The sequence below is a fragment of the Pseudorasbora parva genome, chromosome 25 (assembly GCF_024679245.1).
Source record: "Pseudorasbora parva isolate DD20220531a chromosome 25, ASM2467924v1, whole genome shotgun sequence".
Lineage (NCBI taxonomy): Eukaryota > Metazoa > Chordata > Actinopteri > Cypriniformes > Gobionidae > Pseudorasbora > Pseudorasbora parva.
Window position 1 is genome coordinate 11,503,693 of NC_090196.1, and position 20,240 is coordinate 11,523,932.

Here is a 20,240-nt window from a genome sequence, read left to right on the forward strand (position 1 = left end):
TCCACATCGCTATTATCTTTCGTTCTCCTGCCACCGCTGTCAGTTTTGGCATGTGTTTATTTTGTTACTGAGAGGAAAACGTGCAGGACATTCTATCGAAACACTTCTCATCAGCGCGGGTGACGTCAGGATGTTAAGCGAGCTCTGTTTCAATGTGTTTCCCGAGTATTAGATTATAACTTGGTCTATTTTGTAAACAAAATGATTCTTGTCGATTTCCTAAGTGGCTTCTTTTTAGCTGAAGCCAAAATGAGTCCACACTTCAGCTCTGTATACTGCAGGAGCGGAATAATTCTATCGTCTTGAGAGCTGGGTTTGCTAATGTAAACACTAGTGATGCGCACTTTCACCTTGCGCTTCTCCGGGTCCGCGTCCGTTATACGTTCTGAGATAACACTGCCATCTAGCGGTTGGGTGTTATACAGTCTGTGGTTTAAACCGAACACAAAGCCACGGATCTTGGATGTAAATAAATAAATATATAAATATCGATACAGCGTTTTTGAGAATCGATACAATATCGCCAAACATAAAATCGCGATATTCACGTGTATCGATATTTTCTTACACCCCTAATATTTAACAATTTATTGGAAGTATCCTACATGTATCTGTTGATGCAGATACACATGTGTGTGTGTGTGTGTGTGTGTGTGTGTGTGGGTGGGGGGGGGGGGGGGGGGTTAAATGTTGTTATGCATACTGAGCTTTTTACACTGTTAAAGACTTGGATTCCCATTCTAAACATTAACAAAGTTTCAAAAACTAAGTTAGACGTTTGATGGAGTATTTCTGTGTCAAAAATCCATATTCTCACAAGTTTCGGAGAGTTTTTTTCGAGTATGGGTCCGCTTGACGTCAACAGGGCGGAATATCCTTGTATGGGCCGTACGGGCTCTTCTCCTGGAAGGGTGCGTGCGTGTGTGACCAGAGCGAGAGAGGAAATGCACGCCGCCCATAAACATTGCTCTCAAGGTGCAGATCCACTTGTCCGTGCAACACTTCTGTCGCACCGCGCTCCACTTTATTCCTATGGGTGACGTCAAGCGACTTTAAAGGGCCTGCATAGCATTCCGGGAAGGCAGCGCTGCATTTGAACCGATTTGAAACGCAGAAATGACGGGAAGCGTCACAACATCACGCTTCAGTCGTGTTGCAAAAGTGGATCTTCTACTGCACACCCAAAGCACTTTACACCCATGTCAGGGGTCTCTCCTCAACCACCACCAGTGTGCAGCATCCACTTGGATGATGTGACGGCAGCCACAGTACAACAACAGCAGTGCGCTCACCACATGCCAGTAATATGTGGAGAGGAGAGAGTGTGATAGTCAATATTAGGGGTGACCCCTAATAGTCAGATTCGATGCATCGATATGCAGGACCGTATTCGACCACTGATCTCATGGTCGAATCATCGCGGGTGTTATGAAATGAGGATCATACCATTTTGGCAATATGGGGGTGCTCAATATTAAAGGCATGTCGCGGCGCTGAGCGATCACCCCTTTAAGGGCACTGAGCTTTGCATCACTTTTCCTCTCTAGGCAGGTATTTTTTTAGGTTTATTTATCAAAATGTTTTTTTGATATATTTGTGTGATGTTCTGTGTTTCGATCATGGCTTTTAAATGTTATGGGAGAACGGTTACATTACTATGTGTAGTGTAGTCTATTTTTGATCACTTTATTAAAAGTGGTGGCTGTGTGCCATGTGTAAAGTGAAATAAAAATAGTCTTAGCCTCCTGCTGACTGGTGTCCTGCCCTTCCCAACGCGTTTATACCCATTATTTTTTTCCGGTCTATGGTTTACACACACATAGATGATTCGACTATCGGTCGACCATTGAGAGATTCAAAAATTCTGATTCGAATGTGTAAATCCTTAGTCTGGGACACCCCTAGTCAATATAGTGGATGGGGTTATTAGGAGTCCATGATTTGTAAGGGCCAATGGAGGGAATTTGGCCAGGACACCAGGGTTACACCCCTACTCTTTACGAGAAGTGCCATGGGAGATTTAATGACCACAGAGTGTCAGGATTTCAGTTTAATGTCTCATCCAAAGGATGGTGCTTGTTACAGTGCAGTATCCCCATCACTACACTGGGGTGTTGGGACCCACACCGACCAAAGAGGGCACTGCTGGCCTCACTAACACCTCTACCAGTTTTTCCCAGTTGATCTCCCACCTAGGTACTGACAAGGCTCAACCCTGCTTAGCTTCAGTGGGAAACCAATCTTGGGGTACAGGGTGAAATGGCTGCTGGCAAATGATCAACTATAATTGCACAACTTTCTGTCAAACACAACGGTGCATTTGCAGGGTATATGGACTACCATACTTGTGGATCATGTCAAGTAGGGAATTGTGAGAATCACATTTATATTATATATATATATATATATATATATATATATATATATATATATATATATATATATATATATATATATATATATATATATATATATATATATGGGGGGGGGGGGGGGGTTAGCGTTACTGAGCTTTCACGTGGCAGCCCTGTTTTGACTCTGTTTGTGATTTTACAATACCACACAGTTCTAATGAATTAATTCTTTATTGGAATCATAAGAATGGTTTTATGAACCACAGAAACCACCAACACTACACATCAAAACCCCCAGTGTTAAATTAACACTCCAGAGTTTATTTGAGTCCACACCCAGGAGTGTTAAACGTAACACTGAAACAGTGTTAAAGTTAGAGATAATTCTGTGATTAATTTAGTTATGATTGGCCATTAATGGTGAACACCTGCTGTTAACAAGCAGAATCACTGAAGGGAAGAGTCACCTTTTTAGGTCACCATTATGGTGATTAGTGTTTGCTTTAGTTTTAGTTTTTAATATTAGATTGTGTCAAAACCAAGAGAAAATGTATCCAAACCAGATGTTGTTGGTTATGCTGTGACATAAATATTATCAAAAATAGGGCTAAGAATAATCCCAGTTAACTACATGATAATTATGCCACTATCAAAAAATAATGAAACCTGAAGACAATTTCTCTGTGCTTTCTTTGCCACAACAAGTTTGTTTTTTCTAAACACAATTAAAGCAGCCAGGAAAAAAAAAAAATGTTTTAAAAGTAAAAGTCAAAAGCTCAACTAAAGCAAACACTAATCACCATAATGGTGACTCTACTTGTTAATAGCAAGTATTCATAACTTATGTTCAATCACCACTCAATCATTTAATTATCTTATTAACTTTAACACTGCTTCAAAGTTATTTTTAATACACTTGAGTGTGGATTTTGTGTAAGCAAAACAATATGAGAAAGGAGAAATATTCTTCTTGGGACTTTCTTGGAGTAAAACTTTAAATTTTAGTATGTTTTTAAGTACATCTGATACTACTGTAGACCACAGAGAAACCGTTTGTTAGAATTTTAGTTGGGGTCAAACCATATTTGCAGCTGACTATGCATGACCTCTGATCAGTTTTATATGATTTTTAACCTGACTTGGCTTTATGAAAAAGTAGTTATTGTAATTGTTTAACTATACACTGTAAAAAAAAAATAAAAAAAAAATAATAATGTCTCCAATAAAACATTTTCTAGTGACTGATCACATCTAAATTTTTCAGTTGGCCGAATTGAAATTCTGTGAATTGATGCTATTTTTAAAAAAAAATCAAATAAAAAAATAAACCTGATTTTTTGTGCATGTTATAATTACAAATATATTTATAATTATGTTATAAAAGGATATAATTACAGGTAAGACCATTGATGGCTCCTCATTACCATGCTTTGGCCAAATGTTTTCCATTCTTTTTATCTATAGCATGTGTTATGAAAATACACATAGTAACTATAACACACCATAGATTTAAAGGAACTGTATGTAAGAAATGTATTTCAATTAATCATAAAATGGCCCTGATATGTCACTAGACATTAATCATATTCGTTTCAAAAACGTATATCACTGACAACAGTAGTCCGGCCAGGATATTGTCATTTAAAAGTTGTTGTTGCATCTCTCAAATGATGTTGATGTTGACATGTTGTGTTTTGGCCTGAAGCTCCACCCTCCAGCTATCTACCAATCACGAAGTCAGTAGTGATTTGGCATCCGGGGGAGGGGGATACACTGCTCTGCAGTAATTTCAAAGTGATTGCAGTACCAGTTTTGACAACAATCTTACATACACTTCCTTTAATATACATCTTTAGTTAAACATGTTTTTTTTTTTTTTTTAAATAAATTCTACAAGAAGTTAGTCAAAATGTACCACAATAAATACAATAGAACATGATAAATTCAAGTTAAGATGGCCATGAGTAGCAAAGCTTTCTAATGTCGGTGCAGGATTATGTTTTTTCCTCTTTTTTGTTTATGTGGCTGTTCTAGATCATGTTTGACTTTCTCCATTTCTCTGGTAATGGTGGTAAATTGTGGTAAATTCTCATTAGAATTCAAATAGGTTGCACATTTTATAATCGGGCTGTTTTGGTAACATCTGGGATAATAAGTGCACAAGTCAACAAATTATATAACACTGTTCTAATGTTTTTGGAAGATTTTAAAGGGGTGATGAATTGAGAAATCAACTTTCCTGTGAGCCTTTGATATATAAAAGGTCATGATAATATAAGAATATCTTGTAAGTTTCGGCACCAAAAACTTCCTTGTTAGTAAGTGAAAAGCTTTTATAGACACCAGGCCCAGCAAACGAGAGCTCTCAAATCAATGACGTCTTAGAAGGGTGAAACGGCGCCTCTACAGATAAATGTGCAAGCCTGCTTCTGAAGCCCCGCCCACCGACTCGTGCAGCTAAACGAGCAATAAACATGCCCAAGATAGCAAGATAATCATTTCAATCAATCAACTTTATTTATATAGCGCTTTTATAATGACGATTGTTTCAAAGCAGCTTCACAGTGTTAAACAGGAAAATATGGCAACAAATTTTGATTTGGCAATAGACCGTAACTATTTTTTTTACATATGAATTGATATTATATCAAGATCGAAATAGACCACCCCCCCTCCCCAACCTGAACTTAAAAGTTGGCAACCCTGCTATCGAGTTGTCATGAGAAGGGTTTGTGATTTTGTGATCGCTATAACTCTAATCTGGTCATAACTCTTATATGTTGGACTGTCGTGCTCGTGTACTATCAAGTTGTTCATGAGAACGGTTTGTGTTTTTGTGGTGGAAGGGGTGACTTTTAAATCTTTTTGAATATTCGACTTGGATTAGTAACACAGTTTTTGCCGTAGTCATTGCCTGGGTTACGTATGAGTGGGGCGGAGCAATCAACATAGGGGTGTGTTTGTTTTGGGGATTTGAAATAACAACGGTTACCAGAAAGCAATTACCCCACCTTTAATACAACAATCTTCCATCTTGTGCCTTTAAACCAAATATTAATGTACTGGCATGTATAAGATTATGTATAACAGGTTTTTAGGAAACTTTGGATTTAGAGGCTTTGGAAAGCTTTATAGTGTAAAAATATGGAGATGGAAACTCTCACCCCTGACTCAGACACAAACTGATCCACAAACTGCCACTTCAGAGGGTCATCAGGGGAGCTGATTGGGATAATGATTAGAACACTTTAACAATAGTATTAAAGGGAAAAAAGACAAATTAGAGTGTTAGCAAATATTACTCTAATTAAAGTAATTAACCAAATTACCTCTTCACAGGAATCATTCCCACATCTGTGAAGAGAGTGTCACAATGGGAATAGTCAAAACCCCATCAATAAATAGTCAATAAATAATATATTTAGCTAGCAGCAATCCCAATAATGAACTCTTATGAAGGAAAACACTGTTTTCTAATTAATTACTCAAAGGTTAAATAAATTGTTAACCAGTGTAACTGACAGCTAAATCACTGTATTAAGCCCAGCTAAATTTAACACAGTACATTTGTGTGCTCTTGTTAAAGGGTTAGTTCACCCAAAATGAAATTGATGCCATTAATGACACCCTAATGTCGTTCCACACCCGTAAGACCTTCGTTCATCTTCGGAACACAGTTTAAGATATTTTATCATTAGTCCGAGAGCATATACAAGTGTATGCACACTATACTGTCCATGTCCAGAAAGGGAATAAAAACATAATCAAAGTAGCCCATATGTGACATCAGCTGGTTAATTCGAATCTCTTGAAGCATCGAAAATACATTTTGGTCCAAAAATCACAAACACTACGACTTTATTCAGCATTGTCTTCTCTTCCTGGGTTTGTTTTCAATCCTCAAATAAAGATTCGAACGGTTATGAATCAGCATATTGATTCATGATTCGTGATCCAAATCATGAATCAATACGCTGATTCATAACCGTTCGAATCTTTATTTTATGGGTGTGGAACGACAAAAGGGTGAGTCATTAATGACATACATTTCATTTTTCGGTGAACTAACCCTTTAATAAGGTCAGCTTTGCAGATAACAATATAGAAAAGAAAACTCTTACGGCGAACTTTCAGAGACACAGTCTTCTTGGTCTTGATGAGGTTGATAACCTCCTCATGAATGCAGGAGGAGATGGAGTAGCCATTGATACGAACGATCTCATCGCCAATCTGACAAAGCAAAATATTGTTAATAGTAAAAATACCAAACGCATTTTAATTATACCAGAATATTTTCATATTTCAAGTCTCTGTCATAAAGGTAGCAGAGTTTGCGCTGTAAACACCTACACTGTAAAAAATTATATGTTCAATAAGTTATGACAACATATGTTTTTACATTGTTTTAACTCATCAAAATAAGTTAAGAAATGTTAATGTTTTTTTTTTATTAGTTAAACAAGATGTAACTCATTTTTTTAAAGTCAGTTTTACATAATTTACGTTGAAATAACTTAAACATCCAAGTCCATTGTACTGCAAAAGTTCAAAATTTGCCCTTTTTTACAGTGTAGGCTGCATTTGAATGCCATATGGGATCAATTCTTTGAATTTACAAACTTAGAACTGTGTTTGGAAATAGAAGACGAGAAGAACTTAAGAAGGCTTGTTGCTCCCTCTAGTGGAGAGAAGGTGCACTGATCACGGCCGTTTGGCTTGTCTTTTGTGCAGCCCGTGTAATATAAGCATATCCATTTGAAAATGTAACATTTTCTGTTGTCAGATATGTAATATAAGGCAAGAGAGTGTCTGCTGAGGGTCCAAATATGCATTATTTACTGGAACAAAGCTGTATTTTCTATATAAACGTTATAAAAGCATCCTTGAGTTTTTCTGGATTTTCTGTACCTGCAGGCCAACATTTCCTGCCTGTCCATCTTTGACAATCTGTGATATGAAGAGCCCAGAGCCAAACTCCAGCCCACCTCGAACACTCAGACCCAGACCCTCGGGGTGTGTGCGGTCCAGGCGGACTTCCTTCAACTTCCTGCTCACAACAACAGTGGACAAAATAGTGGCATCTAAAACCAGTAAAATGTACAGAAATGTAATGTTCCTCAATTTAAAATAATACTACAAAACCAAACTTCATCGAGACACATTTTAATTATATATATTATTATAATTAAATATACATATTATTATATATATTATCATATAATTTGTATTATTTATTTATTCTAATTTAGCTATTCTGAAAATAAATAAATAATTATAACCCCCTCAAATAAAACCAATACCAAAACAACCTAAAACGATATTAATAATAATAAACAATAATAATATATGATGTTATTCTGTATATATACACACCTTCAATAACATTAATATCATATACTAATATATAAAAATATAAAAAAAATTATAATATATAAAATGTATAAAAAATGTAATATATGCATGGAATATATTATAATTTTACACATATATATATATATATATTATTGTAATTTCAATTAAACTACCCCCCCAACCCCTAAACCAATACAACAGTAAGAAATATGTACAGTATATGTTTTAAGAAGGCTATAATATAATATAATATAATATAATATAATATAATATAATATAATATAATATAATATAATATAATATAATATAATATAATATAATATAACATAATATAATATTTTTATTTATTCTTATTTTGAGAAACACAGCAAGAGGAAACAGAATCCAGTTCATTGTGTTCCTATTAGCGTTGTGCATCAGACACGGTTGAACAAACTTGTTCTCTCTCGGTGCTCATGCACGCCTGACCGAGCATGAGAGAAAACAATGATTCTCTTTGGAGATGAGACCAGTGGCTGTCATTCTACCTCCTCCTCTGATTTCCAATGTCCCCTTTCTGTCTTTATTGCCTTCCATACAGCACAGAATCATCCTAACCTATAAACTCTTGTTTAACACGCCATTATTCTCTGTGTTCCTCATTTCGTCTCTCACCTGGATCTCTTGGGCGTGAGCTGGTCGTACTGCACCTGGTGCTTCAGAGGAATCAGGGGTCTGATGGCATCGAACAGGGGAAGGCGTTTGGGCTCATTTATCACTAGTTTCAGGTCACCAACCAGGACAGGCAGTTCCATGGATCTAAAGGGCAGAGCAGAGCCATTTAAACAGGACCTGATTGAGAACATTCAAATAAGAGGGCTTTTTCAGAACAGCACAAACAGTTTGTGCTCAAGATAAGGATGAAATATTTATACTGTAAATATATTTAAGAAGAATAAGAAGAAGTTTTTATATAGCGCTTTTCCATAGCTCAAGGCCGCTTTTTTAGTGTTAGACGGTAAATTTGCCCATAATAGGACATTTACAAACCCACATACACAATACAAGCACAGGTCTTATATATCCACATTATTCAAAATAAAAATTAAATAGATATGTCTTTAGCTGAGTCTTGAAGGTATACAGAGATGAGATATTACATAATGGTAGGGGAAGGGAATTCCATAATTTAGACTCAGTTACCTTTAGACTATTACTGATTCAGCATTGTGTGTTGATATTTGATCGCTATTATTAAATCGTTATTCAATATTTTGTATCAAGTCAAATGCAATGTCAAAACAAAGCTTAAAGCATTTATTAATTGAGTACTGTAAGGATAAAGTTAAACCGCAATTGCAAAAATAATCATTGTTATCATACATGTTTCCAAAAATTAAAAATAAAATAAAATAAATAAACAATTGTTAAACAAACAAACAAACAAACAAACAAACAAACAGACAAACAAAATAAATAAATAAATAAATAAATAAATAAATAAATAAATAAATAAATAAATAAATAAATAAATAAATAAGGTAACGTTCAACTGCAATTGCAAAAAAAAAAGACTGTTGGTATACATGTCTCCCAAAAAAAATAAAAGTGAAACATTTCTGCACACACTGACATTTTGACTGATATTGATAGCCTATAAATATTTTCATATTTAGAGTGGTTTATATGTATTTTATTCCTTTCAATTTCGATCTATAATTTTACATTAAACTAATACTAGTAACTAATACTTTTGTTTTACATGCTTCCTTTTGTACATGTTTTTGCTTATATATATATATATATATATATATATATATATATATATATATATATATATATATATATATATATATATATATATATATATATAATTTAAATAATTTGTCTTGTTTTATACATATTGAGTTATATATATATATTTTTTTTTTTATTGCTTGTAGAAAGTGACACTTTATACCCACATAAAATCAGCTTATGAATTTAGAGGCAGCTGCTCTATGAATCATTGATATTTCACTCCTGACTCAGATATCAGAGACAAAGGGACGTCAGAGAATGGCTGCCCTTGAATGCAGGGAGAACAGTGGAAATGATCGGATCCAAGTTACTTTTCCATTGGATTAAGCCTCTTATTTATGTCTAGCGGAGCAATGACGTGTTAATTTACACACAAGATCACAATTAAAGACCCAAGGGAACACATTCAGCATTGCCTATTATTACACACAGATAAACAGACACTGAATACTTTTGTCCTTTTGAATGTGCATTGCTTGCATTTGATCAACAGATTGTCAGCCCTGCTGATGGAAATTTACATTATTTATCAGCATCTAAAATTTTCCAGACACAATACAACTGCAGATATATTTGTATACAGTAAGAACACTGTGCAAAATTCACTAGGTTTGTACAAAATCAGTAACAGTAATAACTAGGATTGAACCTGCATATGTCAGCACCCAGAGTTCTTCAATATTACGCAAGTGGTTTGCAATCCAAAAATGTTTTAAAAAGTGCTAATAATTTTGAATACTTACTGATGATACATGCGGAGAACATCATAGAGATAGTCCTTCTCTGCTTCATTGTCAATGAGCAACTCCACCTGCACAGACACAAACACACAAACCTCTGATTGGATCATCATTATTAATCAGAAAATCAATCAAATGCACATCTTTTACCTGGTGGTGGCTAATCTGCTGCAGAAAAGTTTTGAGGAAGCGTTTTGGCCAGTCAATGATGTAACACATCTCTTTCTCACTGAGTGAGGTCAGTGAGGAACGAGAGGTCGTGAGAGAGAAAGAGGAGGTAGGGGAGCTATTGTGCGTCTGTAAGTCGTGGCGTCTCTCAGATTGGCTGGGTCTTGTGTTGTTTTTGCTCGAATGGGTCAGGTGGACCTTTTCCTGTATTGTGAGTATCATTTCGTCAGATCTGCTCCACTGGAGCTTTTAATGTTCCCGGGCTCACATAAAGAGGTTTATCATGCTAGTAGTGTCACCTTACATTAGTGTGCTGCCACATTATTACTAACCCGATTTCAAAAAAGTTGGGGCACTGTACAAATTGTGAAAAAAAACAGAATGCAATTATGTGGAAGTTTCAAATTTCAATATTTTCATTCAAAATACAACATAGATGGCATACCAAATGTTTAAACTGAGAAAATGTATAATTTTAAGGAAAAAATAAGTTGACTTTAAATTTAATGGAATTAAAAGTTGGGACAAGGCCATGTTTACAACTGCGTCCCCTCTTCTTTTTATAACAGTCTGCAAACGTCTGGGGACTGAGGAGACAAGTTGCTCAAGTTTAGGAATAGGAATGTTGTCCCCTTCTTGTCGAATACAGGCTTCTAATTGCTCAACTGTTTTATGTCTTCTTTGTCGCATCTTCCTCTTTATGATGTGCCAATTGTTTTCTATGGGTGAAAGATCTGGCCTGCAGGCTGGCCATTTCTGTGCCCGGATCCTTCTTCTACGTAGCCATGATGTAATTGATACAGTATGTGGTCTGGCATTGTCATGTTGGAAAATGCAAGGTTTTTCCAGAAAGAGACGACGTTTGGATGGGAGCATATGTTGTTCTAGAACTTGGATATACCTGTCAGCATTTATGGTGTCTTTCCAGATGTGTAAGCTGCCAATGCCACATGGGCATGCAATACCATCAGATGCAGGCTTCTGAACAGAGTGCTGATAACAGCTTGGGGTGTCCTTGTCTGCTTTAGTCCGGATGACATGGCATCCTAGTTTTCCAAAAAGAACTTCAAATTTTGATTTGTCTGACCACAGAACAGTTTTCCACTTTGCCACAGTCCATTTTAAATGAGCCTTGGCCCAGAGAAAACAACTCGGTTACGTATGGTATCCCTCATTCCCTGAAGGATGGAACAGAGATGTACGTCGGACATCACCGATGAATTGGAATCACTTCTGGGAGCCCCTATCAGCTTCGAGATATAGAAAACGGGCCAATGACTATTGGCAAGCGTGCTTCGCATATCGCACCCCGCCCCGCAGCGCGGGCATAAAGCGAAAGCGATCGCAATGCACTATTGTTTTTCACTGAGGAACCAAACTAGTGACTTGGCCTGCAGTGATGATACAGCAACTGTGGCGACGGGACATCTCCTTTCCCTCCTTCAGGGAATGAGGGTTATCATACGTAACCGAGACCTTCCCTTTCAGTCGGTCACATTCAACGTATGTCAGACGTCACAGATGAATTGGATCCCCTTGGAAAACACCACAATTACTACCACTTCCAGCGCCCCGCGAGAGCCCCTCAGACCCCGTCTGTTTCAGGCGGGGAAATTCATGCAGGGAGAGTCGCGCTGCTGTCCTGCAAGAACCATTCAGCAGACTAAAGGATAATGCTGGGAAAGCAAGCCCCGGGGGGCCGCTGTGGAAGCCACATCCTGCCCAGAGGGAGTTACACATGAATACACGTATGGACTGGCCTTGGGCAGTACAACATACGTAAGTCCCAGGGGTGGCCCTGGCCATTGTAGGCGGGGGAACAACACCAGACTGAGACGGCAGACGGCTGTGAGAAGAGCACCAGTCAACAAACAGGTTCCAGTTCAACACATAGAGTCGTCTCGTAGAGGGAGCTCTAGCGGAAGTGATGGTATCCACCACAGCCTGTGGTAAGCCACCTAGAATCTCTGTGTCCCACCCAGGGACCAGACATGGCCAGAGGTCTGGACGCGGGTGCCAGAGGGTGCCCCATCTCTGAGTCAGAAGGTCCTTCCTTCCAGAGCACTATGGTCAGCTGACCTACTGCTGTTGGAAGTGCCCAGAACCAGACTAAAAACCAAGTTCCAGAGCACTACGGTCAGCTGACCTACTGCTGTTGGAAGTGCCCAGAACCAGACTAAAAACCAAGGGGGACAGAGCCTTTGCAGTAGCAGCCCCCAGACTCTGTCACTGCCTCCCGCTCAACATCCGTGCAGCACAGTCTATAAACATTTGTAAGTCTCTTTTGAAAACTCACCTCTTTTCTCTAGCATTTGATTAGTGTCTCTTTTTAAGGCCCAGTATAGTGGCCCATGTCTACTTTTCAAATGTTCTTTTACATTATTTTTACTCTGCACTTATTGCCTTGTCGCGCTTTTCATTTTTCATTTTATATATTATAACTATTATTTTCTTCTTTGCCTTGCTTTGCTTATTGCACTTAGCACTTTATTGTGAAGCACTTTGGTGTGGCTCAGCAATCTGTAAATGTGCTATAGAAAAAAAATTGACTTTTACTTTGACTTCCTCAGAGGAATGGGCCAAGCAGGTGCTGTCGCGAGAACCACTAGTTCCGGGAACCAAGTCCTGTTGGGCCAATACAGCACTACCAACAGGACCTGCACCTCGTCCTCCCTGATTTTTGCACATATTCTGTGCGAGAAGGCTCACTGGGGGAAATTCATACTTGCGTAGGCCCTTGGACCAGCTGTGTGCTAGGGCGTCCATGCCGAGGGTCCCCGCGGTCAGGGAGTAGAACAACTGGCAATGGGTGGCAAACAGGTCTACCTGTGTGGTCCCGAAGTGGCTCCATATCAGCTGGACCACCTGGGGATGGAGTCTCCACTCTCCCGGGAGCACCTGCTCACTTGAGTGTCTTGAATGTCAGCCTGTGAAGCGACCGGATAAAGAACCGCAGGTCCAAGATCTGCCATAACCCACCTCTTTCCTTGGGTACAATGAATTACGGGCTGTAGAAGCCGGTCTTCATATCGGCTGGAGGGACAGGCTCGATCGCATCCTTCACCAGTAGGATGCGATCACCACCTGAAGCACAGGGGCACCATCCTTCGACACAGAGGTTGAAGTGGACACACCTGAACTTGGGGGGATGCCAGGCAAACACAATCGCATAGCCGAGTCTGGTGGTATGGATGAGCCAGCGGACAGGCTGGGAAGCACTAGCCAGGCCCCCCAGCGACAGAGCCAGCGGGATCAACGGCATCACAGAAATACCCGCAGCAGGGCAGCAAAGTGGCATGCAGGGACCCAGCTTTGGTGTCATGGTAGCGGTCCATTGCAGGGTCTGAGTGTGCGGGGCAACACTAACCTGCTTCCGCTGAGGGGGCGCGGGAATGTGGGGAGGCCGCTTGTGGGCGTCCCGTGCGCCACCTGCTGGCTGCTGGCGATTGGAGAGGCGCCTGACGGGTGACAAGACATGGGAGCGTCGACCACCGTCAAGCGTGCTCTCTTGGCACCCAGCAGTATCGGAACTGCTCTTAGAAATTTATAATTTTGGGTACCATTGGCTGTTTTTAACACCAGTGGCAGAACAGAATTTGCAATGGTTTTCCACCCGACCCTCTTCAAGGGAAGAACAGCTCCTGACCAAATCTGGGTGACCCGTCCCAGCTGACTGGCAGCCGAGATAGGTGGCATCGTGGACCAACGCCTCTGGCGATGAGCAGACTGAGGGGTCACCAATGTTTCTAGACCAGGGTGGACATCATCTGGCCAAGGGCCAGCACTATGATTTTAAATATAAAATGAGTCACTGTACGCAGCTCAACCTTAGCTTAGAACTACCCTCATGCACTGCGGGTGCTTGGCAGAGGCAGCCTGCCAGTGGCACTGCCACTCCACCGATGAGAGCAGTGAAAGAGAGGAAAAACTTAACACAGTTAATGGCACTATTCTAGCACCAATGGCTCCACACTGCCAAAGCTTTCCCAATGCACCTCCAGAAAAAAAGGCAAGGGGCCGAGCAAGGCAATTTATGCGTTGCACTACGCATCCGCCAGCCGGGAAAGCATGGCTGCTAAGTATGGATCTGATTCAGCATGAGCACCCACTATTATAGTGGGAATCAGCATCATTTTCAACACATAACAGCCCTTTTTCCGATGCAGCGATTGACATCTGTCCTCTGCTAGAGCCCCAAATAAAACACTAGGTCCCTTTTTTTTTAAGGACCAGCAATCCCATCTGTAAGCAACCAGCAGACATGCGAGATTGTGAGCATGGCCATGAGACGGCACATGGCGCGCTGACAGTTCAACCCTTATAAAAAAGGCAAGTGAACAACACGTCAACACGTCGACCACCCACGAACACTGTCTCAGCATACTGCGATGCGCTAGAGGAGTGGGGGGCCACAGAAATGTACTCGGCAGGGTGGCCCCACTATAATCCTCAGATCACCCAGGCTTATCAGCCGAAGTAGCCTCTTTTCCAGAGTACCAGAAAAGAAACTCGGGATATAATCGAAAGGACTGCATCTAGAGCGCCGAGTGACACAGACAGCACCCAGCGTCAAACTCTCACGGGGAAGGCGAGACGAACAGCACGCTGACGTGATTCCGTTCTCCTGAGAAAACATGGATCACCCACGAACGCAATCTCAACATTGTTATGCAAGAGGGCTCGTGGCCATCAGGACAGGAAACGACCGCCTCCAGAAACGCGCGGGTGGAATGACGTCTTGAAAAAGACACAGTGTGTCAACGCTGCTCTTTTAGAAGAAAACTCTCTGTTTTAAATGTTCTTAAGCAGCCAGGAACAGCCATAGCAAAACACAGCAGAATAGTGCCGCCCTGTGTATGCACTCACCATTTGGAACACCCTCACAGAACCAACAGACCAAACAGTGCTGTGAAAACAGCAGTTTATCAATGTATCAGTGAGTTTGCGGCTGTGGCTGATCGTCCTATCTCACCCAGCACTCAAAGAAGCCTCTTTTCTCATTCTCTCTCTTCCTCTCTCAGTTTTCTCCAGAACAGTCTTCTTCATCAACACCGTGTTCGGCTCCGACGTGAATGACAATAGTGCGTTGCGATTACTTCCACTTTATGCCCACGCTGCGGGGTGCGATATGCGAAGCACGCACGCCAATAGTCATTGTATATCTCGAAGCTGATAGTGGCTCCCAGAAGTGATTCCAATTCGTCGGTGACGTCCAAAGTATACCGAACGTGACCGGCTAAAAGGGAACACCTCCGCTTCTGGATCATGTTTAGATAGGACCTTTATGCTGACCTCACACTATCCACATCAATTGCCTGGATGAGATAAAGATATGGATAATGCAAAACTTTCTGCAGCTAAACAGCTCCAAGACTTCTATTCTAGTCGGCACTCCACTTCAGGTCCGGAATTCTACTATCCCCAGCATTGTTTTCTCTGAACAGGACATTCCATTTTCTACATCAGTCACCAACCTGGGGGTCAGAATGGAATCGCAACTCACTTTTGAAGCTCACATAAAACAATTGTGTAAGACCTCCTTCTTTTACCTCAGAAACATCGTCCAATACTAACACTGGTAGATGCGGAGAAGCTTGTCCACACCTTTGTCTCCTCCAGGCTGGACTACTGCAATGCGCTCTTTATCGGCATCCCTGCCAAAAATCTCCAGAAGCTGCAGTATATTCAGAACAGTGCTGCAAGAGTCCTCATGAGGGTGCGCAAATACGAACATATCACCCCCATTCTCAAATCACTTCACTGGCTTCCTGTCTCGCTCAGGATTGAGTATAAGATCTCCCTCCTTACCCACCAGTGCATCCAGTGGATAGGGGAGGCCCCCACCTATCTCAAGGAACTCCTCACCACACAAACATCCATACATATGACATTTCAAAATTTATCATCTTCAACATTTGATATGCTATCTATATTCTATTGTGAATAAAATATAAGTTTATGAGATTTGTAAATTATTGCATTCCTTTTTTATTCACAATTTTTACAGTTTCACAACTTTTTTGGAATTGAATTTGTACAATGGGTGAATAAATGAATAAATTAATGAATAAATAAAAGGATTGAAAAAATTAACAATCAATCAAACAAACAAACAAAAAAAATAGTTATATGAATGAATGCATGAATGCATGAATGCATGAATGCATGAATGCACGAATGAATGAATGAATGAATGAATGAATGAATGAATGAATGAATGAATGAATGAATGTAATACATAAGAGGTTAATGAATGAATAAATGAATGGATAAAATAAATATATAAAATAACTAAAAATTACATGGGTTATATGAAATAATTCATGAATTCATAAATAAACTTAATAAATAAAACAAGTGATAGTGAATATATAAATAAATAAAATGGATGGATGGATGGATGGATAGAATGAGTGAATAAATACAGACATATATAAATAATATGGATGGATGGATGGATGGATGGATGGATGGATGGATGGATGGATGGATGGATGGAAAATACATTGGTCGATGCATGGATGGTTATATTTTCAAATGAAATAAGAACAATAGCTAATAAATTAACTTAATTTAAATAAGTTTTAAAAAATGAGTGCAGATAAACAGTCAGTTGTATTTTTAATTTTGTATGAATAAATATTTCCTATTCGTATGATTGTTTTAATAATTATTAAAATATATAGCATATTATTCATAATAAATGAATAAGTTGGTAAACTACATGAACATTGTAGAGGGAAAAAAAACAAAAAAAAACATGCGTCATAAATACTCTGACCAGCCCAGATGACAGTCCACCTTTGGACTTTAACATCATAAAAAGCAGATATGTAACTGAGACCAGCTGGATTTATTCTACCGTTTATGCAAAAGGGGACAAATGAACTGAATATCATCTAACAATATAACAGAACATCTTTTTAATCTACACAGTCCGGTGCAGCTTTCCCATCCCCATCTACAGGCAAGAAGACAGGCTGAACAATAAATGCAGCAATAATTTCTGCCTGACCAAACATTTCTGACACTTCAGCTAATGCTGTGAAAAACAGTCCATTGTGTTCTTCATCCACCACAACAGATGGTACAATTCTACAGTTACACGCAGTTCACAGGGGAAGTCTTTGTATAGAGTCTTAAAAAATAAATATGAGCAGGTATCAGAATTATTAAGTAATTCATACAAATTAATGTAATGTATCAAATGTAATCAAACGTGCATCTTACATAAAATGTTAACTTAACATTTAGGAGGCAAAAAGTAAATAATACCTGTTGTACAAGTACTTCTAAAACACACATAACACCTGTCACCTGCTCAGCCAATCAGAACGCGCACGTTGGATGACGTCACCCCGCAACCCTACCTGTAAATTACGCTTTTATCTTCACCTTTGGCTTACGCAAAGCAATAAAATTAGACGAAATATGCCATTACGTCGAAATTATTCAGCAAGAAATGTTTTACATGTTCACTGTAAAAATAAAAACGTCTAAAACACAACAGAGTAGGCTAGAATAACTGGGGTAGGGCTAGGTTTGGGCATCTTTTGTCTTTAATCTATTAAATATCACCGGGTCCTAATGGAAAACAATAATACTTTCCTTGTCGGAAGCTTGACGAATATTATTTTTACATACTTTACGAATACTTTATAGCGTAAAAATTAAGGATGCGTCCTTCTCCGCCATTCTTGAGCAGCGTCTGCTACATATCCAGGACAATAGCCAACTAATAACTCTTACTAATGCTAATAAAAACAGTAAACACATATTTTAAGTTAAACAGTAATCGTTTAAAAGCTCACCTTATGCCGAAATTCTCTCGCCACTTTTCGCTCCATGGTGAACAGTGGGTGTTTTCAGGGTGTCGCTGGTCTGGTTGGCGTCTCTCCCGTCCCGTCTGTCAGTCAGTCAGCAGTAGGCTATGAGCGGATGTATCCGTGGAGGATCAGCGCCCAGAGCCGGTCATAGGTCGATTCTGCTGCTGTTATATTACTGTGTTAGCTTTATTACACATCGAACGGCAATTCAATTTGCTCGCTATCTATCTATCTATCTATCTATCTATCTATCTATCTATCTATCTATCTATCTATCTATCTATCTATCTATCTATCTATCTATCTATCTATCTATCTATCTATCTATCTATCTATCTATCTATCTATCTATCTATCAAAATTGCTTTATTGGCATGAATGTAAATATTACAATATTGCCAAAGCTAGGAATATAATAATAATAATAATAATAATAATAATAATAATAATAATAATAATAATAATAATACTGGTGATGATGATGATGATAATAAATAAATAAATAAATAAATAAATAAACATCAAATAATAGAAGAAAATATTTTATAACATAACTTACACTAACATAAACAGTGTGACAAATTGGAACATTTGATACCACTGACTTTTAACATACTTTATGATATGCTAGAATTTGATGTGTTAGAAGAAGGAAAAATTGGCAAACGTAAGGATATTAGCGAGTTTGACAAGGGCCAGATTGTGATGGCTAGACAACTGGGTCGGAGGTTCTCCATAACTGCAGCTCTTGTGGGGTGTTCCCGGTCTGTAGTGGTCAGTATTTATCAAAAATGGTCCAAGGAAGGAACAATGGTGAACTGGTGACAGGGTCATGGCTCAATGATGCCAAGGCTCATTGATGCATGTGGGGAGCAAAGGCTGGCCCATGTGGTCTGGTCAAACAGACGAGCTGGTTCTGATAGAAAGGTATCAGAATACACAGTGCATCGCAGTTTGTCGCGTATAGGGCTACATAGCTGCAAACCAGTCAGGGTGCCAATGCTGACTCCTGTCCATCGCCGAAAGCGGCAACAGTGAGCATGTGAGCTCGAACTGGACCATGGATCATTGGAAGAAGGTGGCCTGATGAATCACTCTTTACATCACATATATGTTTGAGGTGGTGACACTTACCTGGGAAACACATGGTACCAGGATGCACTATGGGAAGAAGGCAGAGGCGGACAGCAGTAAAGTATTTTTACTTTCTACTCAGTAAATTTTTAACTTTATCAGTGTTTTTCTTTAGAAAACCTTTACTTCACTGCATTCTAAAGCATAATATATAATGCAGCATAATATACTTTTTACTGCACTACATTTCATAAATAAAATCTGTTGTTGTTTTTTTACATTTAATACTTAATTAAATGAAAATGTATACTTTGTTACTTGTACTCAAGTAAAACCTTGAATACTTTTAGTTGAGTAAAAGTATACAGTACTACCTTTTTAATGTAATTAAGTATTAAATGATATTCAATATGAAATGTATGGCTGTGAAAAGTACAATATAATTTTTTGGAATGTTGTGAAGTAAAAGTTTTCCAAAGACGAACACTGATAAAGTATATTTGAAAAACTAAATTACTTGGAAAGTAAAAATTCTTCAAGGAAGAAGCCAAGCCGGCGGAGGCAATGTGATGCTTTAGGCAATGTTCTGCTGGGAAACCTTGGGTCCTGCCATCCATGTGGATTGACACGTGCCATCTACCAAGCATTGTTGCAGACCATGTACACCCTTTCCTGCAAACTGTATTCCCTAGTGGCTGTGGCCTCTTTTAGCAGGATAATGCGCCCCGCCACAAAGCAAAAAAAATTCAGGAATGGTTTGAGGATCACAACGAGTTTGAGGTGTTGACTTGGCCTCCAAATTCCCCAGATCTCAATCCAATCGAGCATCTGTGGGATGTGCTGAACAAACAAGTCTGATCTATTGAGGCTCCACCTCGCAAATACCAGGACTAAAAGGATCTGCAGCTAACATAAGCATCCAGATGTTTCGGAACATCCACAGCACA

At 39.1% G+C, this 20,240-nt stretch overlaps 1 protein-coding gene across 2 annotated transcripts in view; it reads right to left on the minus strand.

Moving 5' to 3' along the window:
• ush1c (Usher syndrome 1C) overlaps positions 1-18,342 on the minus strand; it is a 42,183-nt gene extending 23,841 nt beyond the window's left edge. For both annotated transcript variants that reach the window (XM_067436509.1, XM_067436508.1), the window contains exons 1-7: positions 18,205-18,342; positions 10,229-10,296; positions 8,361-8,504; positions 7,263-7,401; positions 6,476-6,584; positions 5,684-5,708; positions 5,519-5,576 (exon numbers count right to left, since the gene is read on the minus strand). In XM_067436509.1, the coding sequence (XP_067292610.1) occupies positions 5,519-5,576; positions 5,684-5,708; positions 6,476-6,584; positions 7,263-7,401; positions 8,361-8,504; positions 10,229-10,296; positions 18,205-18,240 (579 nt within the window). In that variant the 5' untranslated portion in view covers positions 18,241-18,342. The remainder of the gene's footprint in view (positions 1-5,518; positions 5,577-5,683; positions 5,709-6,475; positions 6,585-7,262; positions 7,402-8,360; positions 8,505-10,228; positions 10,297-18,204) is intronic.
• Positions 18,343-20,240: the final 1,898 nt, after the last annotated feature.